Source organism: Erythrolamprus reginae, chromosome 3 (genome assembly GCF_031021105.1).
Source record: "Erythrolamprus reginae isolate rEryReg1 chromosome 3, rEryReg1.hap1, whole genome shotgun sequence".
NCBI classification, from domain to species: domain Eukaryota; kingdom Metazoa; phylum Chordata; class Lepidosauria; order Squamata; family Dipsadidae; genus Erythrolamprus; species Erythrolamprus reginae.
Window position 1 is genome coordinate 145,909,247 of NC_091952.1, and position 24,228 is coordinate 145,933,474.

The 24,228-nt window shown below is 40.0% G+C and overlaps 1 protein-coding gene across 4 annotated transcripts; it reads right to left on the bottom strand.

Moving 5' to 3' along the window:
- Nucleotides 1-773: 773 nt before the first annotated feature.
- On the bottom strand, nt 774-23,584 carry CYSTM1 (cysteine rich transmembrane module containing 1). 4 transcript variants are annotated; one of them, XM_070746928.1, is made up of 3 exons: nt 22,903-23,584; nt 13,354-13,596; nt 774-1,260 (listed from the first exon to the last, which is right to left on the bottom strand). In XM_070746928.1, the coding sequence occupies exons 2-3, from the start codon at nt 13,574-13,576 to the stop codon at nt 1,154-1,156; spliced, it is 330 nt and encodes a 109-aa protein (XP_070603029.1). In that variant the 5' UTR covers nt 13,577-13,596; nt 22,903-23,584; the 3' UTR covers nt 774-1,153. The 4 variants fall into 4 exon arrangements, with proteins under 4 accessions (XP_070603029.1, XP_070603030.1, XP_070603032.1 ...); XM_070746929.1 differs by having other exon boundaries at nt 22,907-23,229; XM_070746931.1 differs by lacking the exon at nt 22,903-23,584 and adding an exon at nt 22,694-22,803.
- Nucleotides 23,585-24,228: the final 644 nt, after the last annotated feature.

Consider the following 24,228-nt stretch of genomic DNA (forward strand, 5'->3'; position numbering starts at 1 on the left):
AGCTCATCTCATAGCCTGTCCCATATGCATTCAGTGCTACTTGGACGACTTGCTAATCCAAGCAACTTCCAACCTACAGGGAGAGCAGGATGTAGACATGAGAATCTGGATTTTTCAGGATCACTGGTTCTCGGTCAACCTGAACAAATGTCATTTGACACCCACAAAAAGGCTCTTACACTTGGGTTGCTCATAGGTATGGTAACTGGACAGGACAGCATTAAGACTTTGACAGGCCAGATTTGGATCAAAGAATAGTACCATTGGTGCTGCTGCACCAGCTCCTGGAGAAAATGATTTCTTGTATTGCCATTGTGCCTTGAGCTAGGTTCCATGCCAAATCCCTCCAGTTGCGCAATAAAACACGCTCACGTTATTTTGGCACCTGAGGAAAAAAAGGTTCACCATCACTGTTATAGATAATCTAGTCCAACCCTCTGCCCAAGCAGGAGACTCTACATTTGCCTCTGCCTAGGATCGAATTCACAATCTTCTGATTTTGAGGCAAGAGCTCCACCTCTAGGCTGCAGGAGCCTCAAGAGTAATTTTTTCCCATGAATTTAACTATTCTAATAACAGCAATGACCATTACCTCCTTGACAACAGTTACTCCAATAATGTTCTTCCATTTTTCCTTGCAAACATACTTGGGAGACAAGCTGAGAAATTAACGTAATTAATGAGAAATGCAAATAACTGGCATTTTTAGTGTTTTAAACGTTTTGAGGGGGGGGGGGAAACCTGATTTGTGCCTTACCAATTTCTGGATCACATTTTATTGGACAAAGTTTATTAAAACAGAAAATTAAGCAAGTAAGAGAAAACAAAAAATGCCTTAAATTATTGCATATTTTTTCATTTTAAGTATGTGTAAATTATGAATACATAAAGCTTGTCAAACAAAATATAGTACATTATTTAAAGAACAATCATGAAGAAGAGGGGAGGAGGATTCTCCACTCCAATCAAAAGGATGCATTCAGCTTCATGCATCCAACTGGCAGGCATGTTATGTTGGACAAAGCCATCTCATTTATTACAGTACTAAAAAGCTGCTGAAAAGAAGAGACAAGAGGAGGAGGAGGAGGAGGAGGGAAGAGACTGCATAGCACTCCAAGAGAGAGGTATCAAAAGGCTTTGCTTGTCAGGGATCTCAGGTCAGCATGTCCCAAAGGCAGCAGCAGCACAATGCAGTCCAACATGCTGTCAGGCAGGTACCTTCTCCAGAGGTGTCTCTTCGCTGTTGTTCCACAACATACACTGATAAAAGAAAAGACACATCATCAAAACTTGAGGAACCATGTGTAACTCCAATCTTTTATGCATATGCAGGCAACTGAATAATGGCTTAGGCTTCATGCGCTCAACTGTTGCTACATGCATTCTGTGCAGTGTCTTCTGGCTAGATAGCTTTCAAGTGCTTATGAATAGGAAGTCCTGGAGGTGAGGGTACACATCCAAAGAACTCCACTTGTCATCATTTCCATAGCCCCAGATAAGTGTTGTCTGCCATTGCATACATCTTGTTTCTGCCATTTCAAATGGCTCTTTAAAATTAAATTTTGTAATCCAAAAATTGTAATCTACAATTATTTATTTGAAGTACTGTATCCTATTTTTCAATAATCCAAATGGCTTTTAGGGCAATTACCACAATAGCAACAAAAACAGGATGGAAGCTTTGAACAGTAGCAGTGCACAGCAGGAACACACATTTTATCATTAATTTAGGACAAGGAAATATATTGAATTCAGGAACGTTAAAAGAATAAAATATTGAGAAAATAAAGGAAAATAAAGATAATTTCAAGAGGATCAAAGAAATTACTAGAAAATATTCAGCTAGCTTAGCTTAGAAAACTCAAAAGTTATCATTAATTTAATAGAAAATGGAAAACCACCCAAGCGCTTTGCAAATGGGTCTGCAAATGAAACTTTTGTATGCTTCAAAATTGAATCTACTAGGAATTGAGATATCAGAACCAATAATTCAACTGTTGAATAAAAAAGCACTAAAGAAACAGTAGTCAGTCAATTTCCTTCTGCAACATTTTGAACAATGCAATCACCATTATGGTTGTATTTTGTACAAGGAAATATTTCCGAGTTTCAATTCTTGTGCAGTGTTGGAAAAGGTATTTCTTTAAAGGATTTTCCTACCAGGACATACCCAACGTAAGATGACACTCTGTATCTCTAGTCTCTTTTGGCCTTCAAGGAAATAAAAATAGCTTTAAAGTTTGACTCCAGCTAAATCCACAATTAGAGACAACCCTATTTGGAAGCGAGGAAGCATTCCAGATGGGAGAAAAACACTGCAGCATTTTGGTCCTTATAAAGTAGGAGAGAAGCGGGAAAATAGTATTCAGGAGATGAAAACATGTAGGCATGATATTAAGGATAGCTTAGGTAGCAGTGATTAAAAAATAATTATTAACAAAAGGAGGACTTTCCTAATAGAACTATATGCCTTACTAAGCTAATGTCCAGGGGATTCAGTGCATCACATTTCAGATGACTTCTTCTGGCTGAAGCCAGAGGACTAATAGAAATTCCAGTTTTTCCTCTCATAAAATATTTCAAAAATTACTTTTTACATTATTTGTAATTTAATTTTAGGTAATTTACAAGTGGTATTCAGAAAAAGGAAAACATGATTTATTTAGTAAACAGTAAAGTTACTAATAATCTTGAAAAGATATAAAGATATGAAAATTTATTACAGTTAAAATATTAAAAAGTCAAAACTAATTGGGAGACCTATCACTGGATTTCTGGTTTTGCTTCACGCTTAATGAAAATGATCGTTAATTACCCTGCAAAGTCCAGAGGGCTGCATAGGGAACCAATACTGTTCCAAGTATGCAAGAGAGTTTATTATGAGGGAAGGAGCAGGAAGAGGGAGATTAGCCCCAACCCACTCTTTTTCCTAGCCTGTGAGACAATATCCACATTCTCCAGTTATTTATTGCATGCTGTGGGAAAAGATGGGAACACAAACATTTATAAACAGTTTGGAAAGTTTGAGAGATCATCAGCAAGATAATCAAATCCTGAGTAAAATACACCCTTTTATTTCCTATTTAAAGCTCCTCTTCATCCAAAATATATGGAGGGGACCAGGTGAGCAAGAGTGCTTTAGGCAAGTTCTGCCAAAGTAATGAAAGCTTTGTGCTGCAGCTTTCATAATATGAAGCACTTTTTGATTTATTTATTTTACAGAAAATAGACATATTCCCCAAACAAAAGCACTAGTGGGTTATCACTGCACAAAATATTTATAGATGCAACAGCACCCAGTTTACACTGAACCACTGTCAGCAGACTTATACATTCCAAAACAAATACAATCTCCCCTCCCCCTTCCAGTGTCAATCTCTTGAACGAGGTAGTTTCTGAATATATATATGCAAAATAAAATCACATTTTATGCCAAAAATCATATAGTGAGACTTGCACTTCACACATTCCAACACAATCGGACTATATTCTGACAGATTATTTCTCTTTGCAGAAATCAAAAACACTGCCTCATAGCCAGAAGGAAAGGAAAATGTGGAGCATGAATGAACAGTACAGATGAACTATAATTTCAGGAAATGGTGGTCAGATAATCAGTCAAACATAGCAGGATTTCATTAGAAAAGTATCTTATAATGTTTGTTGAATCTATGAACCAGCAGGTCAAGGCAGTGGAGTACACAGTACAGGCCCCCATCATCCTGAAAGTGGGCAAGATTGAAAAGGCTTCCCTGGAGCCGGGGGAGGGTAAAAATGCCCTCCCCCCATCCCCCTCCAAGGTTCTCTGGAAGCCAAAATGCCCTCCCAGAGCCTCTGTGAGCCAAAAATCAGCTGGCTGGCTCAGACATACACACTGAAGCTGAGCTAGGGCAACGGCTCGCATGCCAACAGATATGGCTCCACGTGCCAGATGTAGCACCCATGCCATAGGTTCACCATCACTGATATAGACCATACACTTTTCAATTTTCAGATGAACGGAAGATCATCCCTAGATAGTTAAATCAGTTTCTGCTCATTTATGATTCAGATCAGGTTTCTATGTTTGAAAATACCATGATCTTAATTCTTTTGTAATTTAAAAGCAGCTGTTGCTCTATCCAGAAGGAGGATAAGGAGTAAAGTGTTCTAGCAAGTTGATCCTTCTATCATCTGTGTGTAGTAGCATTACTATGTGCTGCCTCCACCAGTCAGTGGATGAAATTCTATTTTTGTTACAGAGAGGGAAGAGCTGCCTGCTGATATACAGCCTTGGCTGAACATACAAAAACAAAAGAAATCCCAACTGAGATTCTTTTAAAAGTTCTCTCCCATTCTCCTTCATTGAGTGTATTGCAGATAAAACTGTTGCGAGAAAATTTCAAGTAACAAATATTGGCAAGAGCAATCATGGGCTTCCCTAGGTATGCTCACGTTACACCAACACTCTGCAGTTTGCATTGGTTGCCGATCAATTTCCGGTCACAATTCAAAGTGTTGGTTATGACCTATAAAGCCCTTCGTGGCATCGGACTAGAATATCTCCGGGATCGCCTTCTGCTGCACGAATCCCAGCGAGCGATTAGGTCCCACAGAGTTGGCCTTCTCCGGGTCCCGTCGACTAAACAATGTCGTCTGGCGGGTCCCAGGGGAAGAGCCTTCTCTGTGGCGGCCCAGACTCTCTGGAACCAGCTCCCCCCCGAGATTAGAACTGCCCCCACCCTCCTTGTCTTCCGTAAACTCCTTAAAACTCACCTCTGCCGTTAGGCATGGGGGAATTGAGGCATTCCCCCCTCCCCCGGGCCTATATAATTTATGTATGGCATGTCTGTGTGTATGTCTGGTTTAATAATGGGGTTTTTTAATTTTTTAAATTTATTAGATTTGTTGTGAATTGTTTTATTATATGTTGTGAGCCGCCCCGAGTCTACGGAGAGGGGCGGCATACAAATCTAATAAATAATAATAATAATAATAATAATAATAATAATAATAATAATAATACTAATTGGGATTTGAACCAGATATTTTAGATTTTAAAAAATCTGTCCTTGAAAACCTGGTGATGAAACTCAAGGTCATTACTGCAGAAATAATTTACATTTTTAAATATTCCATTTATCAGCAGCTTTTAGAAAAATATCAAATTTTAACAGCGCAGTGGGAGTGCAAATATATATTCAGATCAAAAATTTAAACTCTTGTAGGTTCTTACAATCTATTATATGGGATCATATTTTGCATTTGTTATTGTAGCTAGAACCCCATGAATGGAAAGCCAAAATGATTTTGACTTTTCCATGTCTTTCTTTACCGATGATTCAACTCAGTAAAGCTGCTCTGACAGTTAAACAAAAAGGGATCATCATCAATAATTATTATTATTATTATCATTATCATTATTATAAGTCTCCTCTCTGAAGACTTGGGACGGCTCACAACAACAATAACAATACAATATAATACAAATCTAATATTAAAAAGAACAAGTTAAAACCCATTATTACTAAACAATAAATGCTACACAATTACACCACACTCAAATGCTACAAGTCAGAAGGGGGGGATTAGTCCCCCCATGCCTGGTGACATAAATGAGTCTTCAACATCTTGCGGAAGGCAAAGAGGGTAGGGGCAGTTTGAATCTCCAGGGGGAGTTGATTCCAGTGGGCCGGGGCCTCGACAGAGAAGGCTCTTCCCATTGTTTAGTCAATGGGACCTGGAGAAGGCCAACTCTGTGGGACCTAATCAGCCGCTGTGATTCGTGCGGCAGAAGACAGTCCCGTAGGTATTCTGGTCTGATGCCATGAAGGGCTTCATAGGTCATTACCAACACTTTGAATTGAAGCCACGGAGTGTTGATGAGACCTGGGCTTATCTAGGAAGGCCCATGATTGCTCACGCAGCCGCATTCTGCATGATTTGAAGTTTCTGAACACTTTTCAGAGGTAGTCCCATGTAGAGAGCGTTGCAGTAGTCAAACTTCGAGGTGATGAGGGCATGAGTCACTGTGAGTAGAGACTCCCTGTCTAAATAGGGTCGCAACTGGTGCACCAGGCAAACCTGGACAAATGCCCACCCCGCCACAGCTGAAAGATGATGTTCTAATGTTAGCTATGGATCGAGGAGGGCGCCCAAGTTGCGGACCCTCTCCGAGGGGGTCAATAATTCCCCCTCAGGGTAATGGACGGACAGATGGAATTGTCCTTGAGAGGCAAAACCCACAGCTACTCTGTCTTGTCAGGGTTGAGCTTGAGCCTGTTGACACCCATTCAGACCCTAACAGCCTCCAGGCACTGACACATCAATTTCACTGCTTTGCCGACTGGACATGGGGTAAAGATGTAAAACTGGGTGTCATCAGCGTACTGATGGCACCTCACTCCATGCCCTTGGATGATTTTACCCAGCGGTTTCATGTAGGTAATAAATAGTAGGGGGGAGAGGACCGACCCCTGAGGCCGACCTCTGATCCCCCACTAACACCGACTGCGATCGGCCAAAGAAGTAGGATAACCACTGCAAAACAGTGCCCCCCACTCCCAACCCCTCCAGCTGACGCAGAAGGATACCAATTTTGATGATATCGAAAGCCACTGAGAGGTCAAGAAGCACCAGGACAGGATAAATTCCTGTCCTGGGCCCACCAGAGATCATCCATCAGCGCAACCAAAGCAGTTTCAGTGCTGTAGCTGGGCCTGAATCCTGACTGCTGAGGGCCTAGATAATAGGTTTCTTCCAAGGACCGCTGGAGCGACACCACCTTCTCAACAACCTTTCCCATAAAGGGAAGTTTGGAGACTGGATGATAGTTGCTAAGTACAGCTGGATCCAGAGAAGGCGCACAAGTGCCTCCTTGTAGGGAGCTGGGAAGGACCCCCTCCCCAAAGAGGCATTGACAATCTCCTGGACCCAGTTCCATGTCACATCCCTGCTGGCCAAGACCAGCCAGGAAGGACACGGATCCAGTAAGCAGGTGGCGGAACTCACAGCTCCAATGGTTTTGTCCACTTCATCAGGTGTCACCAGGTCAAACTCCTCCCAGACAGATGGACAAGGATGGGCCCCAGTCACCTCGACTGACTCGTTGTCAGCTGACACTGCAGTCCAATTGGAGCCAAGGTGTCCCAATCTGAGCAATTTTATCAGCAAAAAAGTGTTAAAATCCTTGGCACTGCCCTTCAAGGGCTCCCCAACTCTCCTCTAATTTAGAAGAGATTGTGGTTCACCCTAAACAGATTGATTGATATTATAATGTATATCAAAAGCAATTTCCCCTTTTTTCCACATTTATTTTCATTGTCTAGATACATAGAACAAAAAATACATAAAATTATAAAATAAAAAAGTTTAACAAAGAAAAAAACATACATGTATTTACATACATCCAAAATTGGCTGGGATGTCATGCAACCACAAGGCATTGCAACTATTGATTTTCTTTGTCTGGAGGCCAACTCCAATGTTAGCCAATTGTCAAGCATCCAATTTCTGATCATATGACCATGGGGGTAATGCAAGGACCATAATTTCCAAAGATGAGTCAATTTTTTGGAGGCTGTTGTAACTTTGAATTACTGTTAAACAAACCATTGTAAATGAGGACTATCTACATGTGAATCAATTCTTCAAAACTCTGAACAGGAGCCATGTGTTTTATTTTTCCAATGCTGGATAGTTAGTATCGGAACAAATGAACCAGAATGACACCCTGACCTGAATAGAAAAGTTTCTTTACTGCTATTTACCTATCCACAAGAATCTCATCAGACTAACTGTATTCTCTTTAGAACAACGAAATAAACACTTTGGGAATGTGTGTGCGTGCGTGTGTGGTGTGTGTGTGTGGTGTGGTCTCTCACTTTGTGCCCTGTAGGGATTCTAAGCTTGCAAGTCTCTTCACCTCCCACCTACAGATTTCAACCAGAAATTCATTTTCTTTGTCTGAAATCAACTCCCATGTAATATGAAATCTCAAATTTCAGCTAATACTGGTAAACTGCTTCTTACTAAAACGGAACAACAGAATTAAATATAGCATAAAGTCACTGCATTCTGACAACATAAAGGCAGCGAGGTCTTTCTAAAATACATAGATTCTATTTCTGTTTGAAAAAGATAAAAAAATCTGTGAGTTCTTGGGGAACAAGGTCAAGTAAGTATATTTTCAAAAAAGCAGAGATTATGATCACAGCAAATATTGAAGAACCAGCAAGTAGACTGTTTGAAATCTTTCTGAACAAGGAAGGATGAGAGATTACCCACATATGCTCCAGTCCTCCTTGCAAGGGAACTGCAGAACAGTGGTCTACACAGATTTGAATGCTAGGAGACAAAAGTTATTAGTTTTCTGTTTGTTTAAAAAGCTTTATTAGATTTTTATTTTTAAATATACATCAATATCAATAGATGAAACAGTGTGACCTCTGGATATACAGTAGTTCAATTTGATACGAACAGCACTACTACTACTAATAATAATAATCCTGATCCTGTCTTTCTGGCACCAAACAGGTAGTTAGGCTGCTGTGGCTGGGCCTGGACAGCTATCGGGTGCAGTTCCTACAGTTGTGGAATTACTGTTTTTGGACCAGTAGTTGTTTAGCCACTGTGAATCAGCCCAGGCACCTACTATCACTAATGATGAGAAGAAATCAACAAAATTCTACACCAGATCGGTCATCACCCAGGTCAAAAAGGGCCACGTCAGATGCTGTGGCTCCCGGACATCTGTCAAAAAAGGGGTTACTGAGTTCAGTTGTTACTGCTAGGGAATCAGGGCATGCACCTGCAAAGGGACTGGAACAAAAGCGCAAAACTCAGACAACTGAAGAAAATTGAGAAATCATCAAATATTACTACCAGGGAGAAGCAACAGAGCCAGGGGATTTCAAAAAAGAATGATGCAACTGTGAAAGGAAATACACCCAGAAAGTGACATAACTGAACAAAGATTTATGGATCAAAGATGCTTCACCATCAGCAACAAAGTTTTCATAGATGTGGAAATACAACATCTAGAAGTATTGACTGGAAAGAAAACAAGTAATGATGAACAAGCTGAAGAAACTGCTCCAATATCTGAACAAACTGACCAGCCCGTGGAAGAAACCAACATACAGGATGAAGATCCTCCTATGCAACAGTTCAAAAGTATAAAGAAAACAGAAAGAAAAAGACTACCTACCATTTGCGAAGTGCATAGCAAACAAGTGAAAGATCTGTTAACTGCCGTGAACATTTTAACTTCCATCCCATCCAGCACAACATATGAAACCAATCAACTAATGTATAGCACAGCCACCCTTATAACTGCAGACCTGGGTTATAAAATGCCAAAAAAGAAACCCACTTGAACACCGAAGTGGAAAATTCAATTTGAAAATAAAATTAAAAAACCATGAAGGGATGTTAGCAATTTAAAATACTTGAAAGAAGGAAATCTAAAAAAGAAAAAGCTAAAAAATACAACTTGGAGGAAAAAAACAATAATGGAAATCATAGAAGAACTTAAAAAATGTGTAATAGCAACAGCAAAGAAAACTGAAAAGTACAAAGGACGAATAAAACAATATCGTGAAAATGTCCAGTTCAGAAGAAAACAATACCTCTTCTATCGGTCCCTTAATAAAAATCAAGTCCAAACTAATGTTTACCCATGTAAAGAAAAAACTTTGAACTTTTGGAAAGAACTGTGGAAAAGCCCAGTGAATAAAACAAAACTGCTTCCTGGATCAAAGATATTCAACAACAAACAACATGGAAAATATTGTAATAACAACTGACATGGTTGCAAAACAAGCAAAGAAGACGCTGGCAATAACCTGTATCAACCATTAGCACCAATCAATGGCATTTGTGATGCATTTTTTAATGTTCAGTTCACTTTCATGTTTAATTAATAGATGATGACAACAACAACAACAACAATAATAAGTTATTATTATGATAAAGTGGACAAGGGGTTCATGTCCCTCCTGGCTGGTTTTGGCCAGCAGGGAGGTGACACAGAGCTGAGTCCAGGAGATTGTCAACGCTTCTTTGAGGAAGGGGTCCTTTTCCTGCTTCTTACAAGGAGGCAGTTGTGCACCCCCTCCTCAAAAAGCCTTCCCTGGATCCAGCTGTACTTAACAACTGTCATCCTGTCTCCAACCTTCCCTTTACAGGGAAAGTTGTTGAGAAGGTGGTGTTGCTTCAGCTCCAATGGTCCTTGGATGAAGCCAATTATCTGGGTCCTCACTACAGCATTGAAACTGCTTTGGTCGTGCTGACGGATGATTTCTAGCGGGCCCGGGATAGGGGTCAATCCTCTATCCTGGTGCTTCCTGACCTCTCAGCTGCTTTTGATACCATCAACCATGGTATGTTCCTGGGCTGGCTGGAGGGATTGGGAGTGAGAGGCACCATTTTATGGTGGTTCACCTGTTATCTCTCCAGTCGGTCACAGTCGGTGTTAGTAGGAGGTCAGAGGTTGACTCCTAGGTCCCTCCCTTGTAGAGTTCCTCAGGGGTTAAGATTAAGGAACTTGACCAACCTAAAAATGGGGCCCTATGTGACAAAATGCAATTCAGTGACAAGAAAACTAAAATCTTGTACTTAGGCAAGAAATACTAATGCATAGACATAGTCTATGTGTCTACAGAGAAGGTCGGCATTGAAATCCAGATAGACAGATGATAGATAGATAGATAGATAGTTAGATAGATAGATAGATAGATAGATAGATAGATAGATAGATAGATAGATAGATAGATAGATAGAATCAATTCACCAGCAGTAACTGTGACATGGATCTAGCTGTCCTGGGGTACAACTACTTAAATATGAAGCTACTTAAGCTGTAATGTATTTTAGCCGCTAAAAAAAGCAATTGTGGTCCTATGGGCATCAAAATAGAGATAGTATCAAGGTCCCATTGAGGTACCAGTACCGCTTTACACTGCACTGGTAAGGCCACACTTGGAATATTGTGACCAGTTATGGTCACCACAATACAAAAAACATTTGAGACCCTAGAAAGTTTAAAGAAGAGCAATAAAGATGATTGGAGGACTGGAGTCTAGACCTTATAATGAATAATTGCAGGAACTGGGTATGTCTAGTCTGATGAAAGGATTAATGATAGCAGTATTTTAATATACGAGGGGTTTTCATAGAGAAGAGGTCTGTCTGTAAAGCACTTGAGTTCAAGACAACACATAACTGGTAGAAGCTTAACAAAGAGAGGTCCAACCTAGAATTAAGGAGCAATTTCTAGTTAGTGATAACAGTCAGGGGAATGGCTTGCCCCTAGAAGTTATGGGTGCTCCATCACTAGAGGTTTTTAAGAGATTGTACAGCTATTTGTTCAGAACAGCATAGCACAGACGGCAAACTTTTTTTTGGTTCATATGCCGAAGGGCGCACAGGCGTGCCTACATCCATAATTCCATGCACCCCCCCGTGCATACGTGACACCCCCTCCCGCTACCGGCATGCAATGACACGCCCGTTTTTCACTCTTCCCAGGCTTCAGAGCCAACCAGAATTCTGTTATCCTGATTCACAACATTTGTGGGAATATCACTAAGAAAAACTGAGCCTAGAAATTCACAAACCCTTCAGTTGAACCCAGAGATAGCATCACCAACTTTCTATAATTGAACAAGCCTAAAATGGACATATTCTTCCGGTCTCTTTTTTTCTTGGAAATAAAAACTAAGGCTAAAGTCTCCTCTGCCCCACCCAGTTCTGCCATATCTGCATTGATTTTGAAATCTTAAACACATATGCAGACATATAAAACCCTTTGACTGAAACTGAACTACTAGCCTCCTTGGAAACTTATCTAATCCGCTGTAGGTCAGAGTTAATCTTGCTTTTTTAATCTGTACGCTTTGACGTTTATGACAAGTACCACTTTATTTTCTGCAAACAATTTGCGTGGTTTTATTTAAAAATGAGGTACTGTATGTTACCTTTGCTTTTATCATCAGAATTTGTGTTTGGTTTCCATCTATGTAGATTATTAGTTACTGATTAAGCTTAGAAGAAATAAGGATTAATAACTGCTCTGAAATGTGGTCTATAAATGAAGGCTCACTTAGGTTAATACTGGTAGCAAAACAATGTTTTTAAGACAAAATCAGCTGTAAAACAAAGGAAAGGCCATTAATGAAAATTTATTATTCATTTTAAATTATTATCAAGCACAGGATTAGCTTGAATATGTTTTTGTCAAGCTGCATTAAGAATGAATGCAGAGCTTTTTCAGAAGTAGTCCCCTCAGGCCAGACAAACCCAAAAATCATTGAATGCAACAAGTGTTCCTTAGGTATTAGACATTTGGGGAAAAACAAAAAACTTGCTAGAGCCATTCAGAGCAAGGAGCTAAAGTGAGAAGATGAGAGGAAGAGAGGCAGACAGCATGAGCCTATCTACAAGGTAATATTGTAAAACAAAATCCATAAGAATCAGATAAGACATACAGTAACTTGCAATAATCAAGATGTTTAGTTTGTTTATTCCTGATTACCATCCATGAAGAAACATCAACTAGACTGGGTAACCCTCCTTTATGTCTTCAAAATACTTTCCTATCTACCGGTACCTGGAATTCTCTTTAATTCATCTGCAAGAATTATATAAATCTGTAATCCAATTGCTACTTTTACAAGTGATTTAATGTCAGGCAATTACAACAAATAAAATAGGAAAAACACTTAAATATTAGTATTAGAGCTTATTCCATGGCTTTACACTAATTCACTGCCAATTCCAATTTATAACAAATATATGCAGTAAAATATTCCTTGGTTATATTATATTTTGGGGGATGGGAATAAAAGGATTTTATTACCTAGTTAAGGACTGTGATATTCCTAGTAATAAAAGTATGTGTAGATCAAACTGTGTCATTGCTTCATATCACACAGTAAACTGCAAGCATTTTTGCTGAAAGCTGTGTAATTAATATCACCCACTCTTATGGAATTGCCTGGTAGACTCCTGTTCAGATATTAACAAGTTCCAACCATGCTTGGCTTCTGAGTTGAGAAAAGTCCTTCAGGATTGGGCGGCATAAAAATTAAATTAATAATAAATAAAAGGTTGGCCAGTCTGGGTTCAAACCTAACCACTATCAGTTGCAGAATAGAGAAGAAGTAAGGGCAAAGATAACAGGCATAGTAAAAAAAAAAGATTTATTTTAGATAGAAAAGAAATCTTTCTTTGTTTTCAAAGAATTGGCCAGGTTGGATAAAATTATAGCAATATTGAGAAACATCCTTTGAACACCATGTTCTCATTAACATACTTTAATTATTAGATCTGTAATAAACCATGAAATCTATACTATTTCATGCAAGGTATTACCTGTGTTTTTAGGTCCATCTGCATAGACTGGTCCTGGAGGTGGTGCATTCTGCCATCCGTATGGTGGGTAACCATTGTAGCCTGGTTGACCAGCTGGATATGGCCCTGCAGGTCCTGGCTGATAAGCAGGATATGGACCAGGGCCTGATGGTTGTTGAGTATATGGTGGGTAAGGGGCAGTTGGGCCTGGGCCAGGATATGGTGGAGGATTTTCGTAATTCATGTAGGATACTTATGTGTTTCCTAAAAATACAGAAATGGGTTTTATTTTCAGTTTTTTTCTTTAGACAAGAAACATACATTTTATTAAATGTATTACATGTAATAATAATTTACACATTAAACTTCATTTAATTAATTTAAAATTAAAATAATAATTTATACATTAAATGAAATTTAATGTGTAAATTATTATTTTAATTTTAAATTAATTAAATGAAATTTAATGTGCAAAAAGCAAGATTTTACATCTGGGCATGAAAAAACAAAGATACAAGCACATATTAGTTGGAACCTGGCTCAAAAACAGTAACTGAGAGAGGAATCTTGAAGTGGACAATCACTTGAATATGAGTCAGCAGTGTGCGATAGCAGCCGAACAAGCTAATACAATCCTGGGTTGTATAAACAGAAGCATAGAATAAAAACCATGTGAAGTATTAGTACCGCTTTATAAAATCTTAGTAAGACACCTGGAATACTGCTTCCAGTCACATTACAAAAAAAGATGTTGAGACTTTGGAAAAAATGCAAAGAAGGGCAATTAAGATGATTAAAGGCCTGGAGACTGGTGAAGAATGAAGAATGGTTTTATTTTATTTTATTTATTACTTAGATTTGTATGCCGCCCCTCTCCGAAGACTCGGGGCGGCTCACAACAAGATTTGGATTTGGCTAGTCTAGAGAAAAGAAGGACATGATAGCAGTATCCAATTTATTTTCCAAAGCACCAGGGCAAGAAACAATGGATGGAAACTAATCAAGGAGAGAAACAACTTGGAATTGAGGAGAAATTTCCTAATAGTGAGGACAATTACCAGTAGAACAGCTTGCCTTCAGATGTGGATGCTTCATCACTGCAGATTTATAAGAAAAGACTGGACAATCACTTGTTTGGAGAGTCATTTTTCTATGATCTGCTGCTTGAGCAGGGAGCTGGACTGGGAGACCTCCAAGATCCCTTCCAGCTCTATTAAGATTTAAATATCTCGTAAGAAATCTGCTTAACTTTATATTTCATTTACAATTAGGGAGCTATATACTGTCATCAATAGCAGTATTCTATCTAAATCTCAAAGTACTTGTTTACAGGAAAGTGATCACACCTACCATCAAGCAGAGCCATAGGAGATGTGCCAAACTTCTTAGAGCAAAGGGCAGCAATTGGCAGGTCTCTAGCACTCCTTGAGAACCTCAGAATGGGTGGCCTGAAATGTTCAGGCCTGATTTATTGAGAAGAACTGAATGGTGGTGGCTAAGAGGCAAAACAGACTTTACTGGATGATGGGAGTTCTAAAGTATCAACTGCATCTCTTTAAATGCCAGAATACTCTCTTCAAAACACTGGGCAATTTTTATCACTGGGGGAGATTCAATTATAAAAAATCCTTAAGGCAGCCATTTTGCCCTTTAGTGATGCTTTATGTCATACAACAATAACTGCAATTCTCAGGCAAAGCAAAAAGACCAAGTGTGATTGTTATAGCAAAAAAGATTTATCCTTTCCTGTCTTATGGCAAAGTATTCCAGAAGCATGACTACTGCAACAAACCAAACTAAAAGGAAGTAATTAATGCCTCCCTGGAATATCTCGAAGGACCTTGCTGTCTTCTTCATAATGATGCAATGATTGCTCTCAGAAATCCCGATACTTCAGTCTAACAATACTTTTTCACAAAGGCACATTCTGGCCAAGATAGTTCGGAACCTACTACTGCAGCACAATCTCCTGCATCGCTTGGCCAGAATGATTTTGCTTTCTGGAAGGACTGTTAAAGCAGGGGATGAAAGGCGAGATAGCCTATGCCAGCACAACTAATAGAGCGACTAGCTGAAGGAGAGGATCGGCAGTGTCTCATTCATTGTGGATGTGATAAGCTAGAAAAGTATTTAGGCAACCCTGATAAGGATTGTGTATTGCAGGGGTATCAAAAGTGGCCATAGCTTGTGCGTGATGCATGCGATCTGAGGGAACCAGTTTGAAACCCCTGGTGTATTGCCTCTAAAGTGACACCTGAGGGAAGCAATAGCCTATGATTGGAATAAAATGTTGTATTAAGTGGGTGTTACATATTGCTCAATTCATATAGGTTACAGAACAAAGTTCAATTTGGCACAAAATTCAGCATACAGTAACTATAAAGCAGAGATTGATCATACTTCCACCGAAGGTTGAATTAAAAGTACTATTTCTGATAGTACAGAGGAAACAGCGCCACAACATAAATGGGCTGTTTTTGTCTTTTTTTTTTTTTTGAGGTTGAAGGGGAATTTGAAAGTAACTGCATTTAACTTAGTAAGTGCTAAAGGTCTTACTGCTGCTTGCAAACAATAATGGTAAATGTGAGCTTTTGTTTACACACTTTGTATTATTATCTCAAGAGAGAGAAACTTGAGTTATTCCCAAGGTACAACACTTGGTTCCTCTGATTATTTAAAAAAACACTTTGGTTACATATTCATTAATAGGCAAGTTTTCATGTACTGTCAATGTTGCTAGAGCAGCTTTGTTTTTTACAGCTCCTCCAATCAGCTCAAAATCCCTAGAAGCAGCTGCCCTACCCAAGAAGATTACTAGCACTGAAAAATTTCAGTAAGTGTTTTTCAAGGGGAAAGTATTTCAACCATCACACAGCAGCAAAATAGAAACAGCTTTATTTTAGAAGCACAACTCTGGCAGACCAGTGAAGAAGAGGGCTGGTGATATATTAAACAACCAGTAGCTGGATACCCATGTTTTGCTACAAAACTGAACTCCTTAGGATGGAGGAGAATGTCTAAATTCTCAGCCCACAGGCCAAATGCTAGCCATGCCCACTGGCAGTTGGAACTGAGTTCTTTTCAGGTGGGGAGAGGGAGTACTTCTAATTCTTTAGCATCAGAGCATGTTAATATAACAATATGAGAAATGTAACTAATTATCTGATGGTCATTTTCAAAAATCCTTTCTTAGCGGGCACCTAAAAGCTAAGCTACTTGTCGAGTTTCAAGTTTGTAGGCTTTACGGTTCTGGGGATTTTGCGATGATGCATGAGTTGCATTTGGCAGATAGACAGACAGACACACAGACAGAAAAAAAATGAAATATATTTTTTATTGGAGAAAAAAAAATCACCTATTTCAAGCATTGTTTACCTACTACACAACACCAAATCAGAGAAATGGGCATGGGAGTTCCAAATGAAGACTCAAATCTAATTCTAGAATTCTACCAACTTGATATATTTATATTTCTGTTTTCATCATTACAGCAATTGTTTGACCAATGGTGACCTAACAAGTCAGACTACATTTGAATAACTACTACTGAGCTATGCATGAAATTGATCCAGATAGATGTCACTGCCCTACATGTCAAAATATTGTACTACCTAAAATGTTATCAAGCCAAGAACTTTCTGAGTGATTTTATCCTACAAAGAACTGTGCATATTGTTCACAGATGATGCTAGGTGAAGTATCAATTCCATGATATCAGACTAAGAACCCTAGAATAAAAATAATTACTAAAATTATAAAGTTATAAGTAAATAAGCCTATTCCTGTACAGTATATTAAAAGCTCATTTATTAAAAAAATATGAAAACATTTAATCTTATATTCAAAATTTATTACAATGCATTGCTAGTGATACATCATACTGAGTGCAATCAATGAACCACAAATGAAGATATAAGTCAAAAGAAAAGTCATGCATTGGAAAGTTGATGCTCTGTATTCCAAATACCTAAAACTAATAAAACATGTTACATTAAAGTAATTAGCAATGTTGCTATGTATGATTAAGCAACTGTACTTTGCTTTCCACTGTATAGAAACAAATTGTCAATTTGAAATAGGTAAGAACAGATTTTACTGTGACCCTTTCAAATTTACCAATTTTTTGAGTTTTATTTTCATTGTTTTGTAAGTAAATAATCTTCCTGACACTGCTCAGCAGATTATGTCAGTTCTCTTCTCTACACCCTTAAGCCTTCAAAGTGATTCATATTTAATTTTTTAATCTCATTTCTTCTTCCAGTAAATATAATACAGGGGAAAATCTGAAACAGATTTTTCACCTATAGGCCCTAACTGTACTGTATGTTGACATTCAAACTTTTAGTATTTGGAGGATACATATACAAGTGAATACAAGATTATTTGAAACTCTGAAAATATGTTTTCCAATACTCTGTTTTAGATTATATTAGATTATATTAGATTTATTGGATTTATATGCCGCCCCTCTCCGAAAACTCAGGGATTTAGTTTTAGTTCAGGGATTGTCATAAGGAGAATAAAACAATTCAAAAGTGATTTGAACTCATCTAGGGTGGATAGGAGTTGTTTTTCCATTTTCTAACCTATTTTAATTTGTATTCCTAATCTGTTTTCTATTGTTCTGCTTTTGGTAGGTTGGGCTAATTACTTTTTCATGAAGACAGATGCAAAGAACGAATTAAGCAGTTTTGCTGTCTTCCTGGAGCCTGCCACTTCCTTGCCATCTTCTCCCATTAGTGGACCAATCATTTCCTTGATTTTTTTTCTTGTTTTTTACATGTTGAAACTTTTAAAATTATTTTGACATTTGTTGCAAATCTTACTTCATGCTGAGACTTAGTTTTCCCGACTTCATCTTTGCAGACACAACTGCACTGAAAAAGGTGACGTATGCCCATTTTTCATACTTATGACCATTGCAGCATCTTCAGAGTCATACGAACAATATTTGGACATTGACACCTGGCATGTATTTATGAGTTTTACACTTGGAGTCATGTGATCACTATATGTAACCTTCCCAGCTGGCTTCTGACATGCAAAGACAGAGTCACCTAAAAACCATATGATTTACTTAACAACTGCAGTCATTTAATATCAGTGGCAAAAATGGTCATAAAATGGGGTATAGCTCACTAAACAAGTGTCTTGCTTAGCAACATAAATTTTGCTTCCATTGTGGTCGTAAGTCAACTGCCTGTATTTTAACCTTGTTCAACTAATTCCACTTCCCATTTCTTTTAATAATCTTGATATTTAATTCCTTCAAATAATGTCATAGAACTGTGATGGTGAATCTATGGCACGCATGCCACAGGTGGCACACAGAGCCCTCTTTGGGCACATACGCCATTGCCAGCTGCTCTTCTGGAGCACCAGAAGTCTCAAGACTAGCTGGCCAATGAACGTGTATGCCGACCATCTAGTCTTTGGTTTTCCAGCAAGTACATGCACGCCGGCCAGCTGATCTGTGCATGCATCGGGGTGTGTAATATGCACACCAGCCAGATGGTCCTCAGAATTTTGGTACTTCGATGTGCGTGCATGTATGCATTCTGGTTTGGACACTTGGTGCCAAAAACGTTCACCATCACTGTTTAGAACTTCAGTTTCTCAACAAATCCTTCAGAGCTTTATCAGATCTCTTTTGTAAATCTAAGATAAGAAAGATATCTAAGTCATTCTTTTGCTTTGCCACTTGCATATCCCTTTTAATTATTACGGATTTTTTTATCTTTAAATTAGCAAATTCCTTAAATCTATCTTTAAAACGTCTTTTGTTAAGGATTAAAGGAAACTAATCCTGTGCACCCTTAAAAACTTGTCACTTGCAAGTATCTCATTAGTTGAAAAATAATTGGCAATTTCCAGAAGTAATTAAAAAATGAGGTCCAGCAGAACTTTGTGGCTATGAGCTTGATATAACCCATTGACTTCCAACTACTATCAATTCTGGCGTGACAGCCTGCTCAGAGCTGCCCTTGAACAGGGAGCCACTGCCAGAGACCACTGGCCATCAGCCTGCCTTGCCCTCACCCCAGAACAGACTCACCCGGGGAGGCCCACTATAAGGCCACAGGACAGCCTCTCAGCTGAGAGGCGGTCATGCGGCAATCACGTCACTCTCCCTGGCCATCCCAAATCTCCATTAAGGGCTGAGCATTCCATTGAGGATCAGTCCTCCATTAAGGACTCCATGACAGCTGAGGAAGAGGAAGCCTGGACTTGAAGGCAGATGGATGCTGGCTTCTTCCTCTTTCTTATCACTTCTCATTTCTGGAGCATGGGGGAGGGAACTGCGCGTGTGAGTGGGTGGGCAGTGCTTGCAGTTTAAAAGGTTTTAGGGAGCATGGGTGAGTAGTGCTAACAGGATTTCTCTTTTGCGATTGTCAGTGTGTGCCAGAAGAAAAAAAAGCAGCCAGTAACAAACCAGGTGTCAGGCCCAAAGTCATTATGTGAAGTTAGAGGTTTTGACCTGACACAGTTAGCAGCGATAGGGAAATGGGAGTGGTGAGAGAAGGAGGGAGAGAGAGATTGATACCACCAAGGTCAACTGAACTAATGAAGAAGCCAGTGAATCCCTGCACGGATTGGTCCACATGATTGCACTTGTGGGTGTGGGGATGTGAAACGAACCTTAACCTGAATGGGGAACTGAAGAGGAATTCAGTGTTGGAATGGCAGCCACAAATCCAAAATAGCCATGTTAATAAATTGAACCTTTGTGTGAGAGCACAGGAGTGGAATATGATTTATTTCTCAGATGCTATTTGGTTCACTGAAACCAGGTTTGTGTTTGACTGTGTTCCTTTTTCTTTTCATTTGGAACCTGACAACTACCTCATGATTCTGTTGTGCAAAGCTCAGTTCCTGTTTACTCAGAAGGAACAACTGTCCATAATGCAAATGGGCAACCTCACAATCTAGCCAGAGAAGTCTGGTTGCCAATCTCACCGTAATGCTGTCTGTGCTCTCTCAGAGAAATCTAATCCTCATCAGAATTTTTTTCACCATGTACCTGATTACTATATGTTTGGGACAAAAAAGCTCTTTACAGAACTGATAGTCCTTCTTCCATGCACTCCTCAGCATTTTCTGTCACATATGAAAGCCAAAAACTACTCTGCCTCTTAATTATTTCTTAGTTATACTTGTCCTGCTATTCCTGTAAGAAGTGTATGGACTCATTTAACCCTCACAACAGAAACCTCATGAAGAAGGTTGTACTAAGAGAAACGGAGGGCCCCAGTAGTTGAAATTGACCTATGCCCTCATTCCCTAACCAGTGACCTAACTATTATTTCAGTTGTGACGTAGCTCAGCCGTACACTTGATGAACCAGTTTCACAAGACCAATGGTCATTAGCAAACTTACAGTAAACAAAGTCTGTCTTTCTTAGACTCCCATATTATCAAGCCAGAGATACATAAAATTATAATAGGTCTGAGCTCAATAGGCTAATACCAATGTTCAACTTCCTTTGCTCAGAGACATCCCTATGGTCATAACAGATCCTTTAGTTACCCTCAATATTTATCATAAATGAAGGATGGCAGTGTTTGTGTCTTTACATTCTTCAAAGCCAAACTTTCCTATCTTAAATCTTTACATTACTACTCCTTCACTAAGTACTTTAATGTTCCCTATAAGAAGTTGTCACAGTGACCTTCAACACAAAAGGATACAACTTGTATCTTCAGACTAATGTCAGGAATCACAAAGCCATACAATATTGCTTTCATAAATGACTACCCCATTCCAGGAAGGCATAAAGACCAGAGAGAAAGTCAAGAATTTCTTCTTCTTAGTCCTTTTTGTTAATAGTTTCTATTACTTTTATGAACAATTTATTTTTATCTTTTACATATTCTATCTGCTGTGTAAGTGTTCAGTCTTATTTTATAATAATTAAGTTTAGCTTTATATGTTATTTAGTTATCAAATTGAAACATACTTTGTTAATATGAGGCATTGAAATGAATATAGTAGCACAGGACTGAGGAAGATGAAAAGGAAACTCAATGGTTGTGACAGAACATAATGGATTCAGAATGAAGTGACAATATTTGTACTGAAGAACAGTGGTAAAAATGTACAAGTTTCCGGTAAAGCTGCAACTAAATTTAGGAACAACTGGATCCAGCATATATGAGTCACACAGTAACAGCAATTAATGAACACATTAACTATAATCAACAAATGAGCATCTTATCTTTGACACAAAATCAATTTGGAAAATTTGTTTTTGAAGCAATATAGGTGAAAGGTATTCATCTCAACTTTTAAAGAAAATCAGGAAGAGAACCCTCCCCAAGTACAGGAAAGCATCAGAAAAGAAAAAGCAAACAGCATAATTTTACTTCTTATTAAAAGGGGAGAAAAATTAAGATGAGGAATGGAGACAGAAAATATTATATAAATAGATACAATTACTAGTATTGAGGTGTATTGCACAGGCCAATTGTCTCCAAGGCTGTTATTAGGAAAAGCTAAGGGATAATATAAGCTTGCCAATCAAAATGAGATCAGCACTGGCACTGGCATTATGGTAAATTTTGCCCATACCTAACATTTTCAATAAACAATAAAACAAAATTACATCTCTACACTTATTCCAATTGCTATATTAATATGGGTGTGTGAAAATATTATTATTTTTTATCTCTCCTGAGTTACTTTTTTCTATTTTTTTTTTTACTACCCATCCATCCCTTGGATTTTTATCTTCCTAACCACCCTGTAAAATAATTTAGGCCGAGGCCGCCCGACTGGGCCCTAAGCCAGACGGCGCTTCACGGTACCACAACACAGAACGAGTTACTTAGCCTCCCGTGCCATCCTTCTCAAAGAAAGAAGCAACAGTTGCCCCGCCCGGCCCCACCCTCGCCCACGAATTGTTATTGTGCATCCTTCTGCCACTTGGATCCAACCTTTGCCCAGAAGTCTCAGTAAAACCGCTAAGTCACAAGGAGCTCGAACACGGCGCGTTAGAAGACGCTGCCCCCCCGCCCCGCCCGAGAAATGCGGGCAGGGAAAATGGTCTCCTGGGCTCCGGACTTTAACGTTTTAAGAGTAGTAGCCGCATTGTGGCCTCCCTTTCCAGAGGTCGTGTTATGCACCTGACGAAGTCCGGGCGGGCCCACCAAGCGCCTTCGCCTTTCTTTCTTCTCCTTCGCCGCGATATAGGACGACTTAAGGGGCGTGCATAGGTGCACCTTCGTGCCTACCGTTCCTGTCCTAATGACTTTTTTATCTTTTCTATCTCTACTTTATTCTTATATGATGGTAAACATGCTACAATACAATACTATATTTGTATGACAAATAATAAAATAAAAATACTTAGCGGAGCGCAACCTGGCCGGCCTCTCCTAAGGCTCCGGTTCCGGGAAAAGGAGCCCCAAGTGGGGCGAAGAACCAGAAAGGCAGCCCCACCGAGTGGCCACCAATGCAAGCCGCAGAGCTGCAGCCGCCGAATGGCCTTCACGCTCAGGAGAAGGGGCCGAACCTGGTCTCCAGCTGCCCCGGGGGGTCTTTAAGGCAGACGAGCTTCGCTATGCACGTACCCACCAACTCGGAGCTTCCCCGGAGTCTTCTCCAACCGCGATGCCGACGCTCCAGTCCCAGCCCTCGCGGCGGCGGCGGTGGCAGCAGCAGCAAGCAGGAGCAGCCGCGCCTACCTGTCTCCCGAAGGATGCCTTTCGCCGTCCACGCTCCCTGCGAGCTTTCCGCCTGCTCTTTCTCTCTCTCTCTCTCTCTCTCTCTCTCTCGGGTTTCAACAGCACCACCGCAAAGTGCGCACGGCCGTGACGTCACTCCAGGAGCTCCAGTCACCGGGCGGTCGGGGAGGGAGGGCGCTGCAGTGGGGCCACCGCGCCAGCCCTGCTGGGAGCATGCGCGGTCCGGCGGCTGCACCCGGGACGTGGGTCTTCCCCCCCTCCTCCCGTGGAGTTGGGGGAGGTTTAAGATCCTTTTACAGAAGGGGCCCTCCTTCTGGTGGCCCTCTGAACGTCCGGTTTTTTTGGATCCCGCGACGAAAGAAGGGACAGGAGGGGGGGGGGGGGATAGGCAAGTCACGTAGGCAGCAACCCCACCGCCTCCCGGTTCTTTTGGCTGGCTGGCTGCGTGCTTTACAACATGCTCGTTTATTATTATGGTGTCACTTATTTTTTTAGCCTTGCTGCAATCACAGACAGACTCTCGGTGGTTCACTGAATGATAACTAATCTGGCATTACCTCACAAATTTGCTCCGGAAAAGATCGGGTTTCAGTAGCTTCCGGAAAGCGCTTAGAATTGGGGCGAAATCAGCGAAGGGCTACCAAAATTTTGACTACCACAATGTGGGCGTGGCTTATGCAGGACACCCTGCGTTTTCTTTCAACACCTTTCAGTGCAAATTGGCTGCTCTGGGGTGGAGCTCCATTTTCGCTACCTCACTGCGCCGCCCCCCCCCCTCATCCAGGCAGTAGCCCACCCCTGTTAATGTGGTAGGTGTGGGTGTGGTGTTTTTTTTAAAGAGTAATAAAATACTGTACTGTATATACTTGAATTCCTTTCCTAACGTAGGTTCAAAAACCCAGTGCAGGAAGGAAACTCCGCGCTATGAACTGAAAGGTTATTGCCATTCACTAGATGACAGACTTCCTGTCAGTCAAATCTTTGGTGAGGAGCAGTACGTGCGGTGCTTTGAATGCTATAAAAGAGTGTTTCCCAGCCTTGTCAACTTGAACCTATCTGGACTTCAACTCCCAGAATTCCCCAGCCAGCGAATGCTGGGTGGGGAATTCTGGGAGTTGAAGTCCAAATAGCTTCAAGTTGCCAAGGTTGGGAAACACTGCTATAAAAGTACTGAATTTTCCATTCTTTATTTTACTGGCTTGTGCTGAGGAA